General features: G+C 43.1%; 1 protein-coding gene across 3 annotated transcripts in view; it reads right to left on the reverse strand.

Moving 5' to 3' along the window:
• The window catches only part of DMTF1 (cyclin D binding myb like transcription factor 1), an 89,968-nt gene that overhangs the window by 36,023 nt on the left and 30,651 nt on the right, over nt 1–23,294 (reverse strand). For all 3 annotated transcript variants that reach the window (XM_088468788.1, XM_088468790.1, XM_088468789.1), the window contains 8 exons: nt 19,744–19,838; nt 14,479–14,593; nt 12,250–12,326; nt 11,754–11,911; nt 10,640–10,672; nt 9,639–9,748; nt 6,874–7,102; nt 5,420–5,571 (listed from right to left, as the gene is read on the reverse strand). In XM_088468788.1, coding sequence (XP_088324914.1) covers nt 5,420–5,571; nt 6,874–7,102; nt 9,639–9,748; nt 10,640–10,672; nt 11,754–11,911; nt 12,250–12,326; nt 14,479–14,593; nt 19,744–19,838 — 969 coding nt within the window. The remainder of the gene's footprint in view (nt 1–5,419; nt 5,572–6,873; nt 7,103–9,638; nt 9,749–10,639; nt 10,673–11,753; nt 11,912–12,249; nt 12,327–14,478; nt 14,594–19,743; nt 19,839–23,294) is intronic.

Below are 23,294 nucleotides of genomic sequence, written 5' to 3' on the forward strand. Positions count from 1 at the left end.
AGGTACCTGTCAGTGTGATCAAATATCAACAGATATAGAACAGAAAGCCCAACCAGGCCCCCTGCGTGGAACATAGTGACTATTACACATCTATGTAAAGATGTGCACTAGCCCATAGGTGCGCTTCGGTCCATAACCCCAACAGATTCTAGTAGATAGTGTCACTAAACCAATGTTGTAACTATGCACCCACACACCAGGAAAACTCTAAAGTGTAGAGCCAACTGATTAAAAGAGTGGATGGCTGCTAGGACAGCAGCTAGGGTGCATAAGGGAGAATAACACTATGTATGTCAGGTTGCATGAAAAATGAGCATCTTCCTAGGCATCAGGTATGCTCTTACCTTTGAGCGACCAGAATCCCTCTGGACGCTATGTAGAATGTCACTGACCTTTACCAACACACAGCAACCTGCCACGTTAGGAATAGAGAGTAGCTTCAGTGGGCCAAGACCAATGCTCTACAGCAAGGACATCCATCTGGAGATGTGCAGCATAAAATACTGTGGAAACTAGCAAAATGTTAGAGGAGACAAGAAAGTCGTAGAACAGGACTCTATACTTGAGCCTGTTCCATAAGGGATGTGTATCTGTATAGTCATGTTAGACCATACATATGCCCCTAAAACGGTCTGCTAGTGTAAGTCCTTAAATAAATATGTATAATGGTGAAGTGCGTATTATGCCCACCAATCTAATACCACCCAGGCATTCGATCCTGGGACCCTTCTGTTACTGGTGTACCCGCCTTATCAGGTGGGCCATTTTATCTCCAGATGAACCCGTTTTTGAAGTGGGAATCAAAAAGACGACCTCAATGCTGTGAGGCAGTAATGCCACCGCACTAGCCGTGCATCACTAACTTCTTCTTGTATGTGCCACCGAATGGAGCACAGAAGATATAAATCTATATAGATGCACATATGCATACCCTCTAAGGTAAGCACAGAATGAAAAAAAGGTTTTAAGATCAGCCTATAATGTAGTATATGGGTTTTCACATATATGCATGGGAAGAGTACTGCCCCTCTCAAAGGCGAGCCAATGTGAGGCATAAGCCTGGGGAAGGACGCAAAAAAAGAGATAACCCTGAGTGAAGGGTATACTATAACCATAAGTTCTGGCCGCAGCACCAGAACAGTGGCTAATACTATACATTTAGGCAAGGTAGCTAGTATACCATGAGGTAGCTCAGACTTTAGATGAAGCTAGGCACCCTTTGTGATAGATGCGGTGAGGCAGTTCCAAGGGGAAGTCTGACAGGGGGTAATAGCAGGCGCTGCAATTGGCGGGACTGTGTCTCGTCAGCACAGCGCTACTAGCCGGGATGTGCACCAGCTGAATAACTGGCCCCTCTGAGAACCTCATAACGCGGTGTTATAGTTAAAAAATAAAAGGGGATTGGGTTAGTTCCCATTCTGCTAGCAAACCAGCCATCACTATACTCCTGTCATCCAGTGACAGGCATCCCTACCGTTTGCGCTGAAGCACTCCCAGCGTGGGAGGAGGAGGGCATAGGAGACCCACGCTAAAGCACTCCCTGCTGCAGGTAGTACCTAAGCTATACTACTTGCGTGCAGGAGATGACAGTAATATTTATAAATAAGAACATGAGCAATAATTAAGAGCCATGAAATGAACGGAGCCCAAGGACAAAATTCACCCCAGCCTGTGTATGTTCTATAACTACTGTCCTTAGAAGGGAAGCAGGGAGCGCTGGAATACCGCTCTGAGTATGCAAAGTGTTACACTCCAGTCAGCACAGCGCTGCTAACCCCATTAATAGAACTGACACTACTTATATCGGCAGGTGGCTCTAGGCCTTCATGATATGAAGTGTACACAAGGGCCCCTTAGAGACTAATTTTATTGAGATATGGAGACAATAATATGGAGTACCAGAATTGATATTGAGAAGGGTATCTGTACTTAAGGGTACCTGTACTTAGACATATAACGCGTTTGTCATCCCAAGTATTCATACAAGGAATGGGTGTCTAATAAGTTTGCGACCAAGTAATAATAGGTCCTCTGAACAGGGCGCTGTAGATATAGACTGACGGAAACCGAACTATAACCCAAGGAGGGTGTAAGTACGTATCTTTATATACATGTGTGGACATACAAGAAGGCCCCAGGACATGTATAGGGTCTATACTGGAAGCAATGCCTAAGACTATCACTATGTAAGCCGGATCACATGACTAGTTTATAGAGCACCATATAATATGTATGGAACTAGCCTACAGCTTCTGGTAAGCCCAGGCGGCTTTCGCATGCGTGGAATTATAGGTAAACCTAATGATAGTGGAAGTATAGGCATACCTACACACATACATAAATATATATATGAATATATACACACACACACAACTCAAACCCCAAGGAGAGATAGTGTAAAGCGGAGTTATTGTACCAACTAGCGCATCAGGAGAGCCAGCATCCAATCGCAGCCTCCTTCTTTCAATATGCTAGGTATCAGACATAAAACTGATAAGAACAGATCCTACCTCTGCTCTTATGGTAAGGCTAAGAAGCGATATCCACATATGGATACGCGTACCTCATACAAATATGTGTGTATATATATATATATATATATATATATATATACACACACACACACACACACACACTCATATATATACATACACACATACATGTACACACATACACACACGTGGCTTACCTCCACTCAGGGAGACTGCTCATGTGCCGCATGTGGCCGTCATTCTGCTACTGCGTAGGGCAGGATATTTTAGCAGCGTGCTGTCCCCTACTGGTTTTGCATAAAGCGGAGTAGTTGTAAATCCGGTCTGTGCCAGGAAAACGGGGAAGCATTCAAGGCTCCTGATGCAAAACCCCTCATTAACTGAACATCTCTCCTGCTAGACCGGAGAGGGTTCATTAGAGAACTGATGTTGTTCTAGGCTTACAGTTCCCGGTATTCCCAGGTGGTCGTAGGCTGCTATGGCAGGGCATGACGGTCATACAGTGCTACATTGGGGAGCTGCATTTGGTATAACGTTAAGGCTATTAGCCCTATGCTATAGACTAGCCAATAGGGAATCCTGCTCAGCCCCGCCAGGAGTTGCGGGATGCAGCGTCTCCTCCTGAGTTTAGATGAGAGCTGCTAATAGCTATTTGGTGGTTTCACTGGGGACTGAACCCAGGACCTGCTGCCTGTAAAGCAGATGTAATAACCACTACACTATGAAACCTCAGGTAGTGCTGCAAGCACAGGGAGTACACACAAACTCCACACAGCAAGGGCTGCGGTGGGATCTGAGCCCACAACGTCAACGCTGAAAGGCAGTCATGCCAACCATTATCTGTGTTACAGAACAATGATAGCAGAACCACACTGCTCTATGTCCAGCAGGTCTGCTGTAGTTTTGACTGTGCATCAGCTGCGTATACTAGCTCGCCCTTTGAAAAGGCAGACGCAGCGCTCCCGTTATGGAGAATGTCGGGCCTCCGCACGGTGCTTAAGATGATTCTTTGCACTGACTCGCAAGCCGTTGTTCTATAATCCGCGGTGCAGCGTCTCCTCCTGTAACAAGAGGAGGGACATTGCAGGTACAGACAGGCGCGCTGTAGCGGCATCTAACAGGCGCGTGGGAGATCAACCCGGCGCCGGTGTTCTTTTAAGCACTGGCGCGGTGATTACAGACAGCCGCTGAACGGCTCTGTTAGGGTGCGCGGTGCATGCACTGAAGCGGTGTCCAAGTGCCCCCGTCAATGCCGTCGCTGGAGCTTCTACATTACAAGCCCCGGCGCAGCTACAATTATTAGTTTGTACAGGGAAGCTCCCGCTAGTGGCAGGCGTTTAGCGCGCCTACCGCGGCTACCCCTCCTGCTCCCCATCTGGGGAGGAGGACCCGGATTGCGGCCTGCCAGCGCTGCATTGACCTCACTGCAGTGCAGAGCACTGAGGGGGAGAGCCCGCCTTAACGCTGAGCCACAGACGCTCAGTTACAAATGGCACCGCTGAAATGGCGGGCTCAACAGTGACCGCTAGCGGCATGTCACTGAGCCCAGGTAACGTCCACTGCTCCTGCTAATCAGGAGCAGTGGTCATACTTACGGACTGCTGCGGCCGGGATGCTGAGCTGAGGGGGCGGCGTGGAACCCGGACACATGCCGGTGTCAACAGTGGCGGGTCCTCGCAGGGTCGGATGACTCCATTATGTGTGCCCCCTCCGGACACAGGCTGCAGTAGCCGTATGGTGCCCTTCCCAGCGGCTCCCACGTAGCAGGCAGACTGCCACAGTAAGCAGCCTGCCTGTCCTCAGTGCTTGTAATAATAGCTAAAAATATATATGAGAAAGACTGGAGACAGCCTGATGTGCGACTGGCTCTCTCGGGCACATTCTAAAAACTGGGGCTGATGGGGCATAGAGGGGGAGGAGCCAGTCACACTTCTAGATTATTTAAAGTGCCAGGCTCTGCTCTACCACCGTCTATACCCCACTGTCTTGAACTCCAGTGTCCCCTAGTGGATGAAGGAGAAAACCAGGTGAATGCATTTAAACGCCTATCAGAAGGTGCTAAACTATATGAGGAGGTGCACAGAAGTAGTGAGGGATGGAAGCAGAGTTTCTTCTTAAAATACTGTACCCTCTAGATGATAATACTAAAATCACACCTGCCGAGCAATATACCATTTATCTAATGCAATATCAATCTATATTGGTGTATTATTTGGTGGTCCAAGAGTTGCAGAATTACGTTTCTACGATAAAACAGTGAATTACACACACCAACAACATACGGTGACTCATACAGTATATGGTCCTGCAAGCCAAAATTACATATAACCTGTGCATAAATACAGATATGTCATATGAAGATTTCAAAAATAATAAAAAATGATTAGGACCAAGTTTTAGTATCTGCACATTGTAAAGGTCTTAAGGGGGGTAGCCACTAGACGATAAAGTTGAACGACTGAACAATAACGATAAAATCGTTCGATAATCGTTCAAACATCGTTTGAAAATTTGGTCTTTTAGACATCTATCATCGTGCAAACATGCTGGTCAACCTGACGATATCGTCAGGCTCAGCATGTTTCCAGATGATGGATGACCCTGCACTGAACGTCTGCTCGTTCAGTGCAGGCACATCACACGACTGACAAACGACTGCACAATTACAATGTCGTAATCGTGCAGTCGTTTTCAGATCTTATAGTGGATGGCCCCCTTTAAACCAAATAACTAAATGTTTATGTTAAGTAAATCAAGTCTAAATAGTTATCCTTAACAATTATTGTGTGAAAACATTTATCTTGTTTGCATAAAGCTGTAGTAGAAGTATTCTATATTATAAATACATCTACAAAGGAAGGACTTGTAAGTGGTTTTAATCAAGGGCTCTGAATTTCCTGGCACTGGTTTTAACTAATGTAAATTACCAGGAAAGGACACGTCCTTGTGGTTTGCAATTTGTCTCTTGACTGTCCACCATTTACTTCTGAGCCACTGGGGCGAGCGGACACTGCTCCAACCTTCTGCCAATATATCCCAGTTAATGTCATTTTCATCCAACACGCCAAGTTCTGTTATTCTAGTGTTGAAAGAAAACATAGAAGGGATATGAGAATATAATACAAATTTTCTAAAATAAATGATTTAAAATACATAAGTATCATATTTTTCTCCATTACACTGTAATGTGTAAGACGCACCTTACCCGTAACTGCTTTTCTCTAAGAAAAACATGTGTTTGCCTCTATTCAAATGCCCCCTTGTGTATACAGGTCGGATAGGATATATCGATAGTCATAATGTCCACATTAATCATCTCTACATTGTTATAATGTCATTGTTGACCATGTCAACATTCATCATGTAGATAGTGATGAAATGTTGACATATTGTCCCTGGAGCCACAAAGGTGACTTACCTGCTTCCTATGGTTGCAGTGGCTCCATCGGCGTCTTCCGGCTCCCGGCAGTCATGGGACTGTGGCTTCCGAGTCAGACATCCTATCCTCCAGCGTTCAGGTGAGTATTTCTCCAATATCCCTACCACTCCCTCTAATGTCTAACCCTAATGTCAACATTTCAACATGTTACCTATAGACATTTTGACAATGTGATGTCAACATTGTCAACCTTTTGATTACGTCCCGTGTACACAACCCCCTTAACTTGGTGTTAACAGTGGTGTCATAAAACACAAGCTACTTCTTTTAGCTGTTGTTTTTTGGGGAGACAAAATATGCCATTTATTTTGGGGTACAACATCTTTGTTTTAGTCCCTATGTGCATAACATACAGTTCTTCTATATGCTATCTTTTGACAAGTACTAGAAGCATTTTTCTAATCACTTTTCATGTTTCTGCCCTTGCATTTCCCCATGAAAACAGTAATAATATATTATTATTGCAGGCCTTTCCCTAGCTCTTATAAAGTTATCAATGACTCTGCTTTCAGCCACAGGTTTTTGCATTGTTCCATAATCTCATTATCTCATTCCACAACTCAATCTATAAATATTATTCCTATATAGACATGTTGTGATGTAGCCAACAACAGGTTACATGATAAGGTTAATAACAAAGACAGAACCATATAAAGCTAGGTCTAGCATATTTAAGTCAAAATAAAGTAGTAGGTAAAATTTTGAGGGCAGCATATCTGAAGCACCACAGTATATGCTGCTAACATCTCAGCACTACTAAGAAAGTGCATTGTCCCATGTAAAAAACGACTTACACCCATACACTTGACATGTTCAATTCCATGTGCGTTTTGGCTGCTTGCTGCGAAGTGGTAAATTTGATATAATAAATGTTGAAAGGATCTGCAATATGAATTTCATATTAGTTGAAAATGGGATCCAAATAATGAGGATTATTCAAACCTCAAAATTAAATTGATTTCATCTTCTTTGGTCCATTGTGTTCCACCACTCTGCTTCCAATTCAAATAGTTCAACCACTTGGAACGACATTGTTTTTCTGAGCGTGTTCCCACTCGTTCTGCCACTGATGCCCAGGAGACTCCTTGTGTCACTATATCCCCAGCTTCTGTGCCAGTAAGTTCATGGACAACATCTGTTAACCGTCGCTCTTCTTCATCAGTCCATTTCCCTGAAAAAGTAGATAAATGGACTAAAAATTAATATATTAAACAGACTAGAACAGCAAAACAACATGTATCTAGAAAAAAGACAAACACAATGGTTCTCTAATGCAGGTCCCTACAAACTACACCTACCAGGTTGCTATGGAACCTAAGAATTTGAGCCATGGCATTTTAGTCCTGGGGAGTTGTATCCTGGATGATTCAGAACATTTGGTTTGGCTTTTTACATCAGTTCCCCTCTGATCAAGCAGATTTGATTCAGGGCAGCACTGAAGAGAATGAGGTTGGGACAGAATGGACTAACTCTGCCACCTAGTCTGTGGGGAGTGTTTTTAGCAATTTGTCTTGAGGTTCCTCTTACAGTCAGTAACATGCCATTACTGAACATTCTTACTCGTGTTACTTGGTCACCAGAAACTGTAGTCTCACTTAGAATACAGAATGTCTTTACATAGGGCTTTGCTACCGTTTTATGTAATTCTGCACATATTTTGGAGGAGGTAATCCAGCCACTTGTCCCCTTATTAATAAGTCTGGACAAATTCACAAATCTTGTATGTGAATCAGCCTAGAACGTTTCACTATTTAACATTGTGCTGGAGAGGATGTACTTCCCCCCAGCTTACATGCTACCAGGATGAGAAGACATCTCAGCCTTCTCTACACCCTGGTGACATTAAATCTGGGCTATGAGATTTAATCTTTAAAACCTCTGCCCCGAGGTCAATGATGATTGATATAAAGAGGACTAGGGTTAGTGATGACTATGTGGAAAGAGGAGTTAATTATGATTAATATAATCTAGGGGAGATGATGGGATCAGAGTGGTGATAATGATGATGAAGATAATAATGATTGTGACACATTGATAGGTGGATTATCAGGTGATCAATGATGAGGGGGGGTATCCTTGGGATGGAGGAGATTAAGTGAGTAATGATGATGCTGAGGAAGGGGCTAATGTGTTTAAGGGAAGAGAGAGAGAGCATAGGATAAGATGGTAATAGAGAAGTGAAATAATGAAAAGGGAAAACAGATGGAAATAGAAGGCAAAAGAGAAGGGGTGTGTGGATGAATGGAATGTCTGTAAGGGGATGTGAACGGTTTGCTATTAGTGAGCTTACTCAATTTCCACCTCCCCCTTCCATGGTGGGAATACACCCCCACCACACTAATGGGCATATTCAATTAGGTGCAAAAAGCCGTTTTCAGCAAAAAAATTTCACCGGTGACGTCATTTCGCCAGGCGAAAACTTATCCCTGTATTCAATTCCAAAGACTTTTCGCCGGTACGGAAAGTCAATGCATTGGAATAGGCGAAAAAGATTAGTCTATGAAACCTGGCGGAAAAAAGTGCAGAAATGGGGTTTTGGGGTGCAAACGTGCGGGAACCCCCCTGCTCCCCTGGGACAGTTCCCCATAGCCAAACTGTGTAAAAAAAATGTAAAATACTTAACACCCCCCCAAAAAATTACTTTGAAAAAGGGGACGAAAAAAACAAACAAATTTTAGGGACAAACTTAAAAACTAGCGAAATAGACTCCAGGGGGGTCCCCAAGTATGCGGCAGGTGTTTTTTGGTTTGCAGGTGCTTGCGGCAGGTGGATTTTTGACGTTTTTTAAAACTTCACATTAGCAACTTCAAAATATGCTAGCACCCATTTTCATGTACCCCAAATTTGCTGGAACTAGTTATTTTGAAGAATAAACATTGCTTAATGGCATTCTTCACCACTTATGCAAAAACGCTAATAGCAAGCAATTAAGAAAACTTAATTACATAGATTAGCTTTATTAGGGGTACTAGTACATCCCTATAGTGATCCCCTATGTTAGTGCAGCTTTTCGGGGGGCACAGGCTGTTTCCCCATTTTTTTACAGTATTTTTCGCAAGCTCCGAATTCACCGGGTGCCGTTTTTGCTGATTTCTAAATGAATACGGGGATAAGTGGGGACGCGCGCGATTCTTTTCCGCATGGAAAACCAGCGATTACGGCGAAAACCTCGCCAGACGAAAAGTTTCAGACTTTTCGCACCTAATTGAATATGCCCCTAAAAGTTATGTTATGTTAACAGTGTTAAAAAGCGCAGAGTAAATCAACTTGGACTGGCTAAAGGAACAATGGGCTGGATTACTCCCTAACCTGTGAGTAAAAACCGCATAGTATGTTAGGTTTATTCCATCTGTTCTAGTCCGTAAGTGGTATAATCACTACCTTTTAGTGATGTTTAACAGCCATTTAAAAAAATTACTAATGAGCAATAAATACTACTCTTCCTAAGGATCTTACTCTATTTCTGTGAAATGCCTATCACCTGCTGTAGCTACAGTACCACTAATCCATCCCATTGCTTTCCTGTGTTGAACCCAACATCCAGAGTCAACACTGTGCACATATTCTTTTAAATATTTGGGAAAATAAGAATATCTTCTAAAATAACTTGCCATCTCAATGACCGGTGGTAATAATGGGGGGAGATTTATTATGCTTATTGCATTAGATAAATAAAATGATACATTTAATCTGAACAGGGTTTGCACCTGTTTTACATGTCTCTTTCATTAGTCGACAGCGATCTTTCACAGATGAGGCACTGCGGCCCAAAGCAGCTCCTATTGTAGCCCAATCATTCCCATGCTTCACACGTAACCTTTAGGAAGACAAAAGAAAAATAGTCTGCTTTATATTGTCCAAACAGAAAGCATTGCTTAATGGACTATGGACATGGACAAGTAAAAATAGTAATGCTTTTCCAAGTATAAAATCAATAGCATATAATAGAAGACTGCAAGTGTACTTCACATCTTCCTTCTACCAAGCTAAAATTCCAGCCCATGAAACCTATAAAGTGCCCTTTCTTAGATTTCACATAAAAGACTTGGAGGCAGATGTATGAAGCTATGGAAAGTGATAAGGTGCGTACACACTGGGTGATTAAAGTGGAGGAATGAATGATAACAATATCATTATCGTTCACTTTATCGTCCATTTTTTCACCTAAACGATGAATGATAACGACGAACGACCAACTATGCGTATTCCCGCAGGTCGTTCGTCTTTATTGTTCATCTGGCAAACATGCAGGCCAAACTGACGATATTGTCAGGTTGCTGCATGCTGGGGAATGGGGGAGAGAGCCCGTCGCTGAACGATATCGTTAATGATATCGTTCAGCGGCTGTGCTCAATGTCATGAACGACATTGAGCACACCCTGCCAGGGACACACTAGACGATATCGCTCAGGGAGCATATCGTCTTGTGTGTATGCTCCTATAGAGTGAAGAGTGATAAACCACCAGCTACTCAACTTACAACTGTCATTTTTCAAACACAGCCTGTAACATGACAGTTAGGAGCTGATTGGCTGGTTGTTTATCACTCTCCACTTTATCACTTTCCAGAGCTTCATACATCTGCCCCTTTGTTTGAAAAATGAGTTAGGAGCTGATTGGTTGGTCATTTATCACTCTTCACTTTATCACTTCCGAGAGCTTCATACATCTGCCTCAAGAAACGCCTTATGCAGTGTGTAGCACTTACTCTCTCAGTCTTTCAATTTCAGTATGTGTGTATCTGCAAGAAAAAAACATAATAATAAGCAGCCAACATCCACTGATAACAGCATAAAAATAATCTCAGATTTTGTATTTAACAATTATGGAGAATTACTTCCATGTCCATTCTATGGAAATCTGTATTTCAATATGCTACTAAATGGAAATTTTAATAAAAACAAAGCATGTGTGTCCATTTAAAACACATAATCTATCTTTAGATAATCTGTGGCAATTCAGTTGTTGTGGAAAGTTTCAGCATGACCTAGTTGCTTACCACTGACCTAAACTATCAATTATTTATACCCATTGTGGGCACAATTTGCACACTGAGGGGTATATTTACTAAAGTGCAGGGTTTTAGAAGTAAAGATGTTACCCATAGCAATCAATCAGATTCTAGTTATTATCAAGAAGGTGCTAGATAAATGTAAAGTAAAATCTGATTGGTTGCAATTGGCAACATCTCCGCTACTAGTAAAAACCCGCACTTTAGTAAATATATTCCTTAGCTTCCTACACATGCTAAAAGTAGTGGTAATTAAATTTCTGGTGGTCTTGATGAATGCGACGGTTGCGTGCACACCATCCACTGGTACACTCAGGCCCTCTGTCCTCAGCCTCTGCAATCCTTGTGTGCTCGACATACCTCATGCTCTTTACTACTTCTGGCATGCTTAGGACAGCTGAATCATGCAGACATAATCACTATTGTAGTGAAAAAAAAATGTTCCCTACCCCTAATGAAAACAGATTGAACATTCTGAGAAAAGCTAGGTAAATACATTTTGCTATTTCTCTATATCTGTCAAAGTAACTATGAGAATAAATAACAACAAATCATCTCTTATTTTAGTCTGTTATTTTTTATAGATAATGGACAGAATATAAAACAACAAAAGAATAATATATTTCTATAAACTAAATATGCATGAGCAGTGCGAAAAATTTTAATTCCCAGCAGAAGTGGAATAGAGCAAAACCATAATTATGGTTTTGCTCTGTGCCACTTCTGCTGGGAATTAAAAATGTTGACATGTAAAACAGAATGTAGTATACTATGTTATCTACATGATATAAGTGTTCTGCTTGCCACGTACTTTCCCACATGGTTCCTGTCATCATACATGCGAAGGACTCTTCTGTACACAGCAAAGAGTGGACGGTTTAAACCCCATGCTATCGTCCGATAGAAGTCTTTCCTTTCATCCTTTGACATTTCAAAAATGATTTCGGTTGCATCTTTAATGCCATGGGCCTAAATCAGCAAGGACATTTGACAGGAAACTAAACAAAAAACATATACCAGGCTACAGTGCTTTTTACAAAGATGTGGGTGGTGCTGCATGCAGTCTATCTTCATAAACAGGTCTTTTATGCAGTAAAACATTGATGTGAGTAATATTGATTTGACAGCAAATATTTCTGGGTTACTCAATCTTAATCACCTGCATGGGAATATTATGTTTGAGATGCAAGTTGTACACAGGCAGCTGTGACTGATGGATTGTACACCACTATAGAATCTATGCAATATGCCACTCCAAAGCCAGATGATTAGGTGTTAACTCTTCAATCCTACGAATGAATCCATACCTTTAAGTAACGGTCAATGTTGCTCATTAAGATTGCAATTTCCTCTTTAGACCACATGCCTTGTTTCCATCTGTGACCTTCAAAAAAAGGGAAAATATTTGTACAGCACAATGCATCCTGCCAGTAAACGGAGTACGGTCAGTCACCTCTTATGCCTATAGCCAGGAGCGAGTGTTACCTAGATAACACTGAGATAACCTCATCACAGGAGAAAGGAAGGGGGGACAAGTGTTTTGATCAGGGAATCAAGGAGGAACTGCCTGCAATGACTGCCGCTGACAATACACAGCATGGAGACAAGCTATGAATCGATTTGGTGGTCCATATCTAATAGAGACACAGGGATTGATTCAGAGTTGGGAGCAAAGCAAAAAAAGGAGTAACTTTGCACCTTGACAAAAACATGTTGCACTGCAGGTGGGGCAGATTTAGATTTTAGAGGGGTGTGTCAAAACTGAAATCTAAATTTCAGTAAAAAAATAAACCTGTCCAGCATTTGTGGGCTACACGCAAAGAACAGGATTTTTGTACTTACTGATAAATCCATTTCTCCGATTCCGTAGGGGACACTGGAGCTTAAGACACTGGGTTATAGACGATGGTTGTGGAGCCTGCACTTAAAATGTATTTAGAAGAGTGACTGGCTCCTCCCCTCTATGCCCCATCAGCCCTAGTTAGAGAAACTGAGCCCGAGTGTAGACAGAAAGCTAGACAACAGGAAGAAAACCAAGAAGGAGGTACCCACACGTAAACATTCCAAAGACCAAAGCAGAAAGAAAACTATACAAACACACTACAGACAATAAAATGCAGCACCGCAATCAGAAAATAACTGATCAATGGCAGGTATTGCAGTGCTGGGCAGTCATCCAGTGTCCCCTATGGAATCGGAAAAATGGATTTATCATTAAGTACCAAAATTCTGTTTTCTCCTTCATCCACTAGGGCACACTGGAACTACACTGGGGACGTCTTAAAGCTTCCCTCCCGTTTGGGAGAGTGCCGGGAACCCTGCAGCCAAACCTTGAATCCGAGGCCGCAAAAGTGTCAAAATGGTAAAACAGTACCAATGTGTGTACCGTGGACCAAGTAGCTGCAACGCAGAAGCACCTCTGCAGGCAGCCCAAGATGTTCCCACTGAGAGCGTAGTGTGCGCAGAGATGGAAACAGGCAGAGGCCGAGCACTAGCCATATAAGCCTGACGGATCCATCTGGCCAACGTCTGCTTGGAAACAGGCCAACCATGCCTTGGTGCATTCTTTTCTGAATATGTCCTTTGAGTTGTAAATATATTGTGGATTGTTCTTTGCATTGGAAATACCTTTTCTGGTATCATTTTAGCGGCACAGCACATTCACCTGGCCTATACCTGTCCTCTTTTTGTTTAATATGATTAATCTTCCTCCAAGTAGTCTTCCTTTAATTCCTTAGATTATAAGATCTGCATCCTTCCATTCGGCCAACCAAGACATAGAAATTCCCTGGTCTGACTTGGAAGAGGTGGTTCTGTGCTTTGTACATAACATCAAATCTACCCTTCAAATTTGTCATTAAAGTAGGGGCTTTGTCAGTAATCTTCTAATCTGTACAACGGTAACAAAATTATGTTTTTTTTTTATTTTTATAAAAGTCTGATCTTCCTACATACACATTTACATTGCGTTAATGCTAAGATTACTGTTTCTGGGTGGTAAGTTTACATCTATGGAAAGAAAACACAGCGATGGGAACCAAAATCCAAGATAAACCATACACTGGGTGTGGTTGGTTCAAGTCAGATGGGGAGAGTTGATTCTTCCACCAGTCTGTGAACACCCTCAGCTCAGCATATTAAGGCAGCATGAGGCATGCTGGGCCTCAAAGATCTGCCAACACAGATTGCCACAACCTGTATCCAAAAGCTCGCCCTCCAAGCGCACTTAGCCTGCTTCGCATTGACATATGCTTCGCAGGTGAGCGAGAGGTTGGCCTCACTATATGTACAAAAATAATGGAGGAAGCCCACTGCTCCTGCCCTCTGTAAGGGACAAGAATTTACTGGGATAGAAACAGCTATTTAACTACTTCCTGTTCATTTAAGAGGATGGGCCTATATTCTAGTGGTGCAGTTATTGATCTGTAAGTGAGAAGGGTTTTATAACCAGGACACTTTCTTAGTGCAATACATCTGCCCTAGCACATTGAAAGTAAACTGGTGTTAGAGAATTGCTATACACTTTAAATCTATACCTTTGTTGGTGAGAGAATCTTTGTCTTCTTTGCTAGTAAACCAGGCACGACTGACTGCTGACACCTCATCATTGCCTCCAGGAGAGAGGTCAGCAAGTTGTTCATTTTGGAGGATCTTAAAAGGAGAAAAAAAAAATTCAGTAACTGAAAGTAAAACTGATAAACCTATTGTCGTGCATTATTATTGTTTTTTTTTTTTTAAAAGCCCACATATCGCCCATATTTTCATTTTATTGGATCTGGCTAACTACTACCACTAAAAAAAAGACATAGCTTGTTCTAAATTACATCTACAATGGGAAGCTTTTTGGCAAAAGGGCACAGGTTCTCTACCCCCTCAGGGCTTACATTTGTTTTAATTTAGATATCCTCAGCTTTGGAATTATCATTATGTCACACACAACACCAATCTATCATCTCTTTTATTAATCACATTACATGTTATTTAAACAAATTATCATTATATATCTACATATAAAATCGATCTGAAACACAGAATGTTAGGGAACTTGTCTTTGCAGAGTTCACTGTTGGGGTTGTACACAGCAACATCTATTGGCGATGTTCACTAGCAGTATCCGTACACGCTGTAATATCGATGGGTGCAATCTTAGGCGCAACCAACACACCATCGAAACTTGAACCAGCTCTATGGCAGGTGAAGTTCCTTCATTCGTGTATGGCTTCTTATATGTGTGTCTATGTAGGCAGCTGCTTTCACTGATACGCCCGTAACACTTCCATAACACGCCCTTTGAACGGACCATGTTTGTGTGCAATTCTATCCACTTCCCAGTCACCACCCAGGACCCACTATATTCACACTACACTTATCTCTACATGCGCCAGAAACTATAACTGTAACTCTGCACGGAGCCAATCGGGACGCATGCCTGGCGCAACTTAGACGCATGTGCAGAAATTCATTAACTGAAAGACACTGAAGGAATTATATGGTTTCCAATGGGTGAACTCAAAGATACATGCATCTCTAGATTTAAAGGCTGCTGCAGTATAAACTTATTTATGTGTTTTAATATAGGTTCTTTTTTGGGGTTGCGGTTAACATACCGGAATGCCGCCCGTAGCGTAATAGATCCAAATTGCTTGCATCCACGGGATCCTGAATCTGTGGCAATAGTGGGCAAGCCTGTGGATAAGTACTTAACTGGTTTCTCTGTTATAAACGTGTAACAGTTTCTTTGCTTGCCCACTATTGCCACAGATTCCAGCGGTTTATATGTGAACAATCAGTACCGCGTGGATACAAGCAATTTGGACCTATTACGCTATTCCATCTGCGTCTCCCTCCCTAAACACCGGCCAATGATGTGTTGCTCCCACTGACACAGCTCCATCTTCAACATCAGGTGGATGTGTGTACATCTCACGGGGAGTGTAAGTCACTGAGGTATTGTCCTCCCACCGCTGCTACTCTGGGACAGAGTACTGGGGATCGAAATCTGCAAGGTGGTGAGGTTGATTCACGGTGAGGAGGTTGCGCTTGAAAAGCCAGCATTGGGGCTTATTGATCCTTATATTGTATACCTGGATAAATGTACACGTTAATTTGCAAAGTGGATCACCGCATTTTAAACGGATTTCTAAAGGCATAGTGGACTTTATATTTGTTCTTCTTGAGGCTATTCTGCTCTATTCTATACTTGTTTTTTATTTATTTAAATTATCATTGGCCATATTAAGTGGTTTTATTATATGTAAGGTGTAAAATGTATCCTAACAATCATGTTTTATTAAATTTGTAACTTTTTATTATAGCGCTCCCTTGTGAGTATTTTTTCTGTTGTGTATTTAGTAGCAACTAGCTTGCCTGTGGCCGGCGGTATAATTGGTAAATAACACAATTAATAATCATTTTTTCAGCGTCGGGATTAGAAGCAACCAGTGAGCTATTACCGATTTGCTCTATATTTTCCAAGCTCATAATAACACTTGCAAAGATTACGAGACCCACATATCAAAGATGCAAGTCCCCTCTTTAAAATGATATGGCCACTTATCAGCTCCTGTTATCACCAGACAAAATCACCCAATGCTACAAAAAACAATAGTTTTCCATAGATGGGGAAGGGCACAATGTGCCCTATCTACCCCATATTTCCATACTGGTCCACACATGCATGGGTGTACAATTGTATGAAAGAGGGGGGTCTCCTCTTTCAAATGATGTGCCCACTTAATAGTTTTTGTCTGGTGATCACCAGACAATGACTAAAACAGTACACAAAACATAACATTTGCCACACATTGGGGGCAGAGAATATAAAGCCCATATCTCCCCTATCTTGTGTAAAATAAATAAAAAAGTAGTCCCTCATTTAATGTGATAGTCATATTAAACCTAACAGCTTCGAGTTTGGAAGTTTCACTGTCAGAAACATTATTAAGAAATGGTAGTTAAGGAGAACTGTTGAAAGTTGAGATCTTGAAGTCCCAGAAATATTTCTGATAGAACTTCTTATAAACTGGTGACAAATGCAAAGGAGAACCCACATATCACTTGAAATAGGTTAGCTGACACTGGAGTAGTGGGCCACATTAATGATTTGCCTACACAAAAATGATCTAAATGATGAGTTGTCAGAAGTACATATTTCCTATGACCTCATCATATAAATGTCCGAAGTACGTAAAACATTAATTAAAATCCCAGAAACTTCCTGAAACACCATGCTGTGGACTGATGAATCCAAAATATAACTGTTTGGCCACAACTACAAAATATAGTCTCAATGAAAAACTGGTGAAGCATTTGAAGAAAAGAAAACATCCTGCTAATAGCAAAGAGTTGGTAAGGGTTTGGTGTATCTATGTAGAGCAGTGGCGTAAGGTGGGGGGGAGTCGAGCAGGGCACATGCCCTGGGTGCCGTTGGCACTGTAGGCCGCAGTCAAGGTCATATGCGGTTTGCTTCACTACTTATTAAAACAAACACGGCGGCAGCGGTGTGTTTGTTTTAGCACTGCAGCAAATAAGAGTCAGAGACTCTTATTGGCTGCAGCACCCAGGGCAGGAGCAGGGCTGGAGCTCACTCATGAGCTCCGCCTTCTGGCTCCCACACTGGGTGAAGGGAGAGATATCATGACGTCTCTCCCATAGTGCCGAGCGGGACAATGAGCAGCAGACAGCGGCAGGCGCAGGAGCAGGGATTCCGTTAAGTATAATATTGTGTGTTTTATGTCAAAGGCCTGCTACTGGGGGCCCTGTATATTGGGCACTGCATAGGGGGCACTATATATTGGCCACTACTGGGGGCACTATATATTGAGCACAAATGGGGCACTGCATAAGGGTCATTGTATAAGGGGAACTACTGGATGCACTATAAATTGGGCACTACTGGGGGCACTATATATTGGGCACTGCGTAAGGTGCACTACTGGGGGCACTGCATAATGTGCACTACAACAGGGGGCACTACTACAGGGGACATTGCATGAGGGGCACTGCATAATGTGCACTACAACAGGGGGTATTGCATAAGGGGCACTACCACTTGGAGCATTGCATAAGGGGCACTACTACTGAGGGCACGAAAAGGAATGTTCCCAGAATGACGAGAAACAGGGGTATGTCATGTTGACAAGCCCCATTTTCAGTGGCCACGCCCCCTGTGACATGTGACCACACCCACTTTCTGTGCAGGCACATGGTGGTTGCTCTATTTTTCATCTTGACCTGGGCTCTAAATACCCTAGTTACGCCACTGATGTGGAGTTATGTATACAGAAAATATTCTCTCTGCAAAATACCCTTCCTCAGTTCTCCCTTTCCCTATCCCCCTTTTTTTCAGGCTGTGTGTTTAGAGGGCATATCATGTTCTGGGACCTCCATCTCCTGCTCTGGAGAAATAAAGAGCAGCTAGGTGGGAATGCGGATGACACACAATGGGCAGCAGAAGAGCCATCATTATTGGCAATGGGAGCCCTCACCAAATGTCTCCCCTTCTAGAGCTGCCTCCATCAACTGTAAAGTAAATGCTACTACTATGATGAGAAAATGCCTAGGAGCAACAACTGCTCAGTCTTAAAGCAGTAGGCCACGCAAGATCACAGAACATTACTATCGAATTTTGAAGGATAAAGGGCTCAGTTGCAAAATAGCACTAAGAATTTTTAATTGGAAGCTTCATGGATTGGGTTTCCATGACCAAACAGATGAACACACAAGCCTCAGATCACCATGCGCAACATCAAACATCAGATGGAGTGTTGTAAGGAGGACACATCCTGCCCAAAGGTATACTGTCAACTGTAGAGGTTAGTAGAAGAGGAATAATGGTCTGGGCTGTTTTTTTGTGGTTTTTTGTGGTTTGGCCTGGGCCCTTTCATTTCAGAGAAGGGAAAGCTTAATGCTACAGCATACAATGATAGTTTAGAGAACTGTGGTGGTCATTCAGACCCGCTCGCGAGCGGCAGGACGTTCGCAAGCGGGTCGATGTTCCCCACTGTGCATGCGCACGACGGAGGGAGCTCCGTCGTGCGCATGCGCGAGACCCGGCAAGTGACGGGCTCACCATCGCTCCGGATCTCGCACCAAAGGGGGCGTGCTGTCGATGTTGATTGAAGCCGGCCCCACTGACATCACTAGTGATGTCAGTGGGAGTGATTTTGGCTGATAGAGCCAAAATCACTCCAGGGCTTGCGGCAGGGAGACCCTACCACAGGGTCTCCGTCGCAAGTCCGATGGTCGCGATGGTCTTGACCATCGCGACCATCTTTTTGGCCGCTCGCATATGCTGTGGGTGGTCACCCACAGCTATGCGAGCGGCCAGGAGGCCGCTCCATTTTCATGGAGGAGGGCACTGATTCAGAGCGAGCGCTCTGGTCAGAGCGTTCGGCTCTGAATCAGGCCCTGTGTGCTTCCAACTTTGGGCCCCAAAGCAATAAAAACATACTGCTTTAGCCTTTAGAAAAATATGCTGATATGAATCTTACTGCAAAATCTACACCTTTGCTAAATCGGACCCCATTACATTTCCCCCAAGTGTTTGGTTAACTCAAATCTACCCCATATTATTTATATCATCTTGTTTTGTACCATACCTATGAAGTGCTAGAATTAGCATGGCTGAATAGAAAAAGCCAGGAATATAGATGTTGGATAGATCAATTTGAATAAAGAATTATTTATATTGTTGCCATCCCAACTCGCATTTTGCTCACTGTTAAATGCTTCAGAATTCTAGGACAATTGTTATCAACATGGGAGAGATATAGTTAAAAGGGTGGAATGTCTTATTTTACCTGGATCTGAGTTACAGATTCTTCATTAATGTCATCATCTGCCACTTCTGTGGTAGCAGTCATGGTCACCTCAAAGCTCTGGTCATGCTCTGATACTAAAAGAAAGAAGTAAATACAATGTATGTAAACATCACAATTTTAACTTTCAACATTAAAGGAGCCATAGTAATGGGTACATACTGTAAGTGCTAAAAGACTATGTCACTGTACAATCCCACAAAAAAAAAGAGAGAGAGTGCAAAATAACATATATAGCAGCAGGGATGTACAGCCATGGCCAAAGGTTTTCAGAATGACACAAGTATTGGTTTTCACAAAGTCTGCTTCAGTTTTTATGATGGCAATTTGCATATACTCCAGAATGTCATGAAGAGTGATCAGATGAATTGCAATTAATTGCAAAATCCCTCTTTGCCATGAGAATGAACTTAGGGCCTGATTCAGACACGCTCGTGAGCGCTGAGCGCTCACAAGCGGGTCGATGTCGGTCCAGTGTGCATGCGCACGACGGAGCCAGCTCCGTCGTGCGCATGCGTGAGACCCGGATAGCGACGGGCAAGCCGTCGCTCTGGGTCTCGTACCAAAGTGATGTCAGTGGGAGTGCTTTAGGCTCTGATAGAGCTGAAAGCACTCTAGGGCTTGCGGCAATGAGACCCTACCACAAGGGTCTCGTCGCAAGCCCGATGGTCGCGATGGTCTTGACCAACGCGACCATCTTCGTGGCCGCTCGCTATAGCTGTGTGTGGTCACCCACAGCTATGCGAGCGGCCAGGAGGCCACTCTAAAAAAAACCAGAGGGACGGCCCTGATTCAGAGCGAGCGCTCTGTCAAAGCGTCCGGCTCTGAATCAGGCCCTTAATCCCAAAAACATTTCCACTGCATTTCAGCCCTGACACAAAAGGACCAGCTGACATCATGTCAGTGATGTTCTCGTTAACACAGGTGAGAATGTTGACGAGGACAAGGCTGGAGATCACTCTGTCATGCTGATTGAGTTAGAATAACAGACTGGAAGCTTTAAAAGGAGGGTGGAGCTTGAAATAATTGTTCTTCCTCTGTTAACCATGGTTACCTGCAAGGAAAGATGTGCAGTCATCATTGCTTTGCACCAAAAGGCAAGGATATTGCTGCTAGTAAGATGGCATCTAAATCAACCATTTATCAAATCATCAAGAACTTCAAGGAGACAGGTTCAATAATTGTGAAGAAGGCTTCAGGGCGCCCAAGAACATCCAGCAAGCGCAAAGACAGTCTCCTAAAGTTGATTCAGCTGCGGGGTTGGTTGGGGCACTACCAGTGCAGAGCTTGCTCAGGAATGGCAGCAGGCAGGTGTGAGTGCATCTTCACACACAGTGAGGTGAAGACTTTTGGAAGGAAGGCCTGGTGTCAAGAAGGGCAGCAAAGAAGCCACTTCTCTCCGAAATAAACATCAGGGACAGCCTGATATTCTGCAAAAGGTACAGGGATTGGACTGCTGAGGACTGGGGTAAAGTTATTTTCTCTGATGAATCCCCTTTCAGATTTTTTGGGGCATCTGGAAAACTGCTTGTCCGGAGAAGAAAGGTGAGCGCCATGTCCTGCCAACAGTAAAGCATCCTGAGACCATTCATGTGTGGGATTGCTTCTCAGTCAAGGGAGTGGGTTCACTCACAATTTTGCCTAAGAACACAGCCATGAATAAAGAATGGTACCAAAACATCCTCCAAGAGCAACTTCTCCCAACCATCCAAGAACTGTTTGGTGACAAGCAATGCCTTTTCCAGCATGAGGGAGCACCTTGCCATAAGGCAAAAGTGATAACTAAGTGACTCAGGGAACAAAACATCGAAATTTTGAGTCCATGGCCAGGAAGCTCCCCAGACCTTAATCCCATTGAGAACTTGTGGTCAATCCTCAAGAGGCGGGTGGACAACAAAAACCCACAAATTCTGACAAACTCCAAGCATGGATTAGGAAAGAATGGGTGCGACCATCAGTCAGTATGTGGCCCAGAATTTGATTGACAGCATGCCAGGGCGAACTGCAGAGGTCTTGACTAAGAAGGGTCAAACGCTGCAAATATTGACACTTTGCATAAACTTAATGTAATTGTCAATAAAAGACTTTGACACTTATGAAATGCTTGTAATTTTACTTCAGTATACCATAGTAACATCTGACATAAAGGTCTAAAAACACTGAAGCAGCAAACTTTGTGAAAACCAAAACTTGTGTCATTCTCAAAACTTTTGGCCATGGCTGTACAGGCTGACGGCCCTCAGTGTACTGACCGGGCAGCATCAATGACAGCTGGACTAAGGGTTTGTGTTGCTTAAATCATTGTGAATACAGCAAAATGTTCTAAGTTTCAAATACATTTACTAAATAGGCTAAATGCTCACCGCCAAATGCCTTGTCTTTTCACTGTGGCCTCAAATGCACTGAGCCTAGATTAGTAAACTAGTAGAGAGCCTGAATTTAAAAACTAGAAATTGTGCTTGGTTTGTAAGCTGAAAGTGAGTCTAGGTTTGTAAGCTAGAAGTGAGCCTTGCTTTGTAAAGTAGTAGGGAGCCTATGTCTGCACGCTTTACGTGGATTTCTGTTCGCAACTCAGGAGGATGCATACAGAAATCCCCATGAAGGGCACGCAGTAAGCCCCCCGAGCCTCCTGAGTTGCGAACAGAAGTCCACGTAAAGAACACCCTCAGGGCTAACCATGGGTATTAATTGAATAGCTCTGGGCTCTTAACCCGGGAGCTAATAGTCCGCGTTAAATCCCACGACAAATTAAATTTCCCCCTTAATCGATTATCAATAGTTTTATATCACAAAGCTAATTATCACTTTGCATTGCTATGCAAAGCTTGGTGTATCAGTGTGCCTACTCTGTACTTAGCATGGTATGAATGTCCTAGCTGATTAGCCAAGCAAATTTATAATCTTTCACAAACCCATGAGCTTTGGTAGGGGAATCTTAGTTCTCCTGTGCAACGCTTAGGCCCTGATTCAGAGCCGGACACTATTTGCGCTCGCTCGTTGAGAAAAAAGGGGTGGCTATTCAAATGAACCGTTCGCTCTTTGCGGTTTGTTCACGCCTCTAGGTCTGAATGAGCGAACAAAACTTGCGGTCGTTTTTTGGAAAACTACGCCCCCTGGCCGCTCGCATCCTACGTCATGTCCCCTATTTATTAGATTAATCGAGTACATCGATCAGCGTATGAACTGTTCGCTATTCTTGTGGTTGGTTTTTCCTACCACAATCTTGCGAGCAGTTCTAACTATAAAATAACCCAGTGACGTGGTCAATGACGCTGCTGTATTAATTATGCACACCCATAAAACGCCCGTTTTGACCTTTAAGCACGCCTGCGTTCTCATCTCCACTCCCCGTTTTCAAGCACCTTCCCCTGTTACCACCCACCCTCATGTCACTCAAAATAGCAGGCATTCGCTATTTAGCGAACAAACGAATTTCGGCAGCATTGACTGGTTCGCGCATGCGTATTACGATCCGCAGTTGTGCAAATCGCTCGGAACGAACGAACGGCCGCTTACGAGCGGCTCTGAATCAG

The sequence above is a fragment of the Taudactylus pleione genome, unplaced genomic scaffold (genome assembly GCF_031769625.1).
Source record: "Taudactylus pleione unplaced genomic scaffold, aTauple2 ptg000086l, whole genome shotgun sequence".
In the NCBI taxonomy this organism is placed as follows: Eukaryota; Metazoa; Chordata; class Amphibia; order Anura; family Myobatrachidae; genus Taudactylus; species Taudactylus pleione.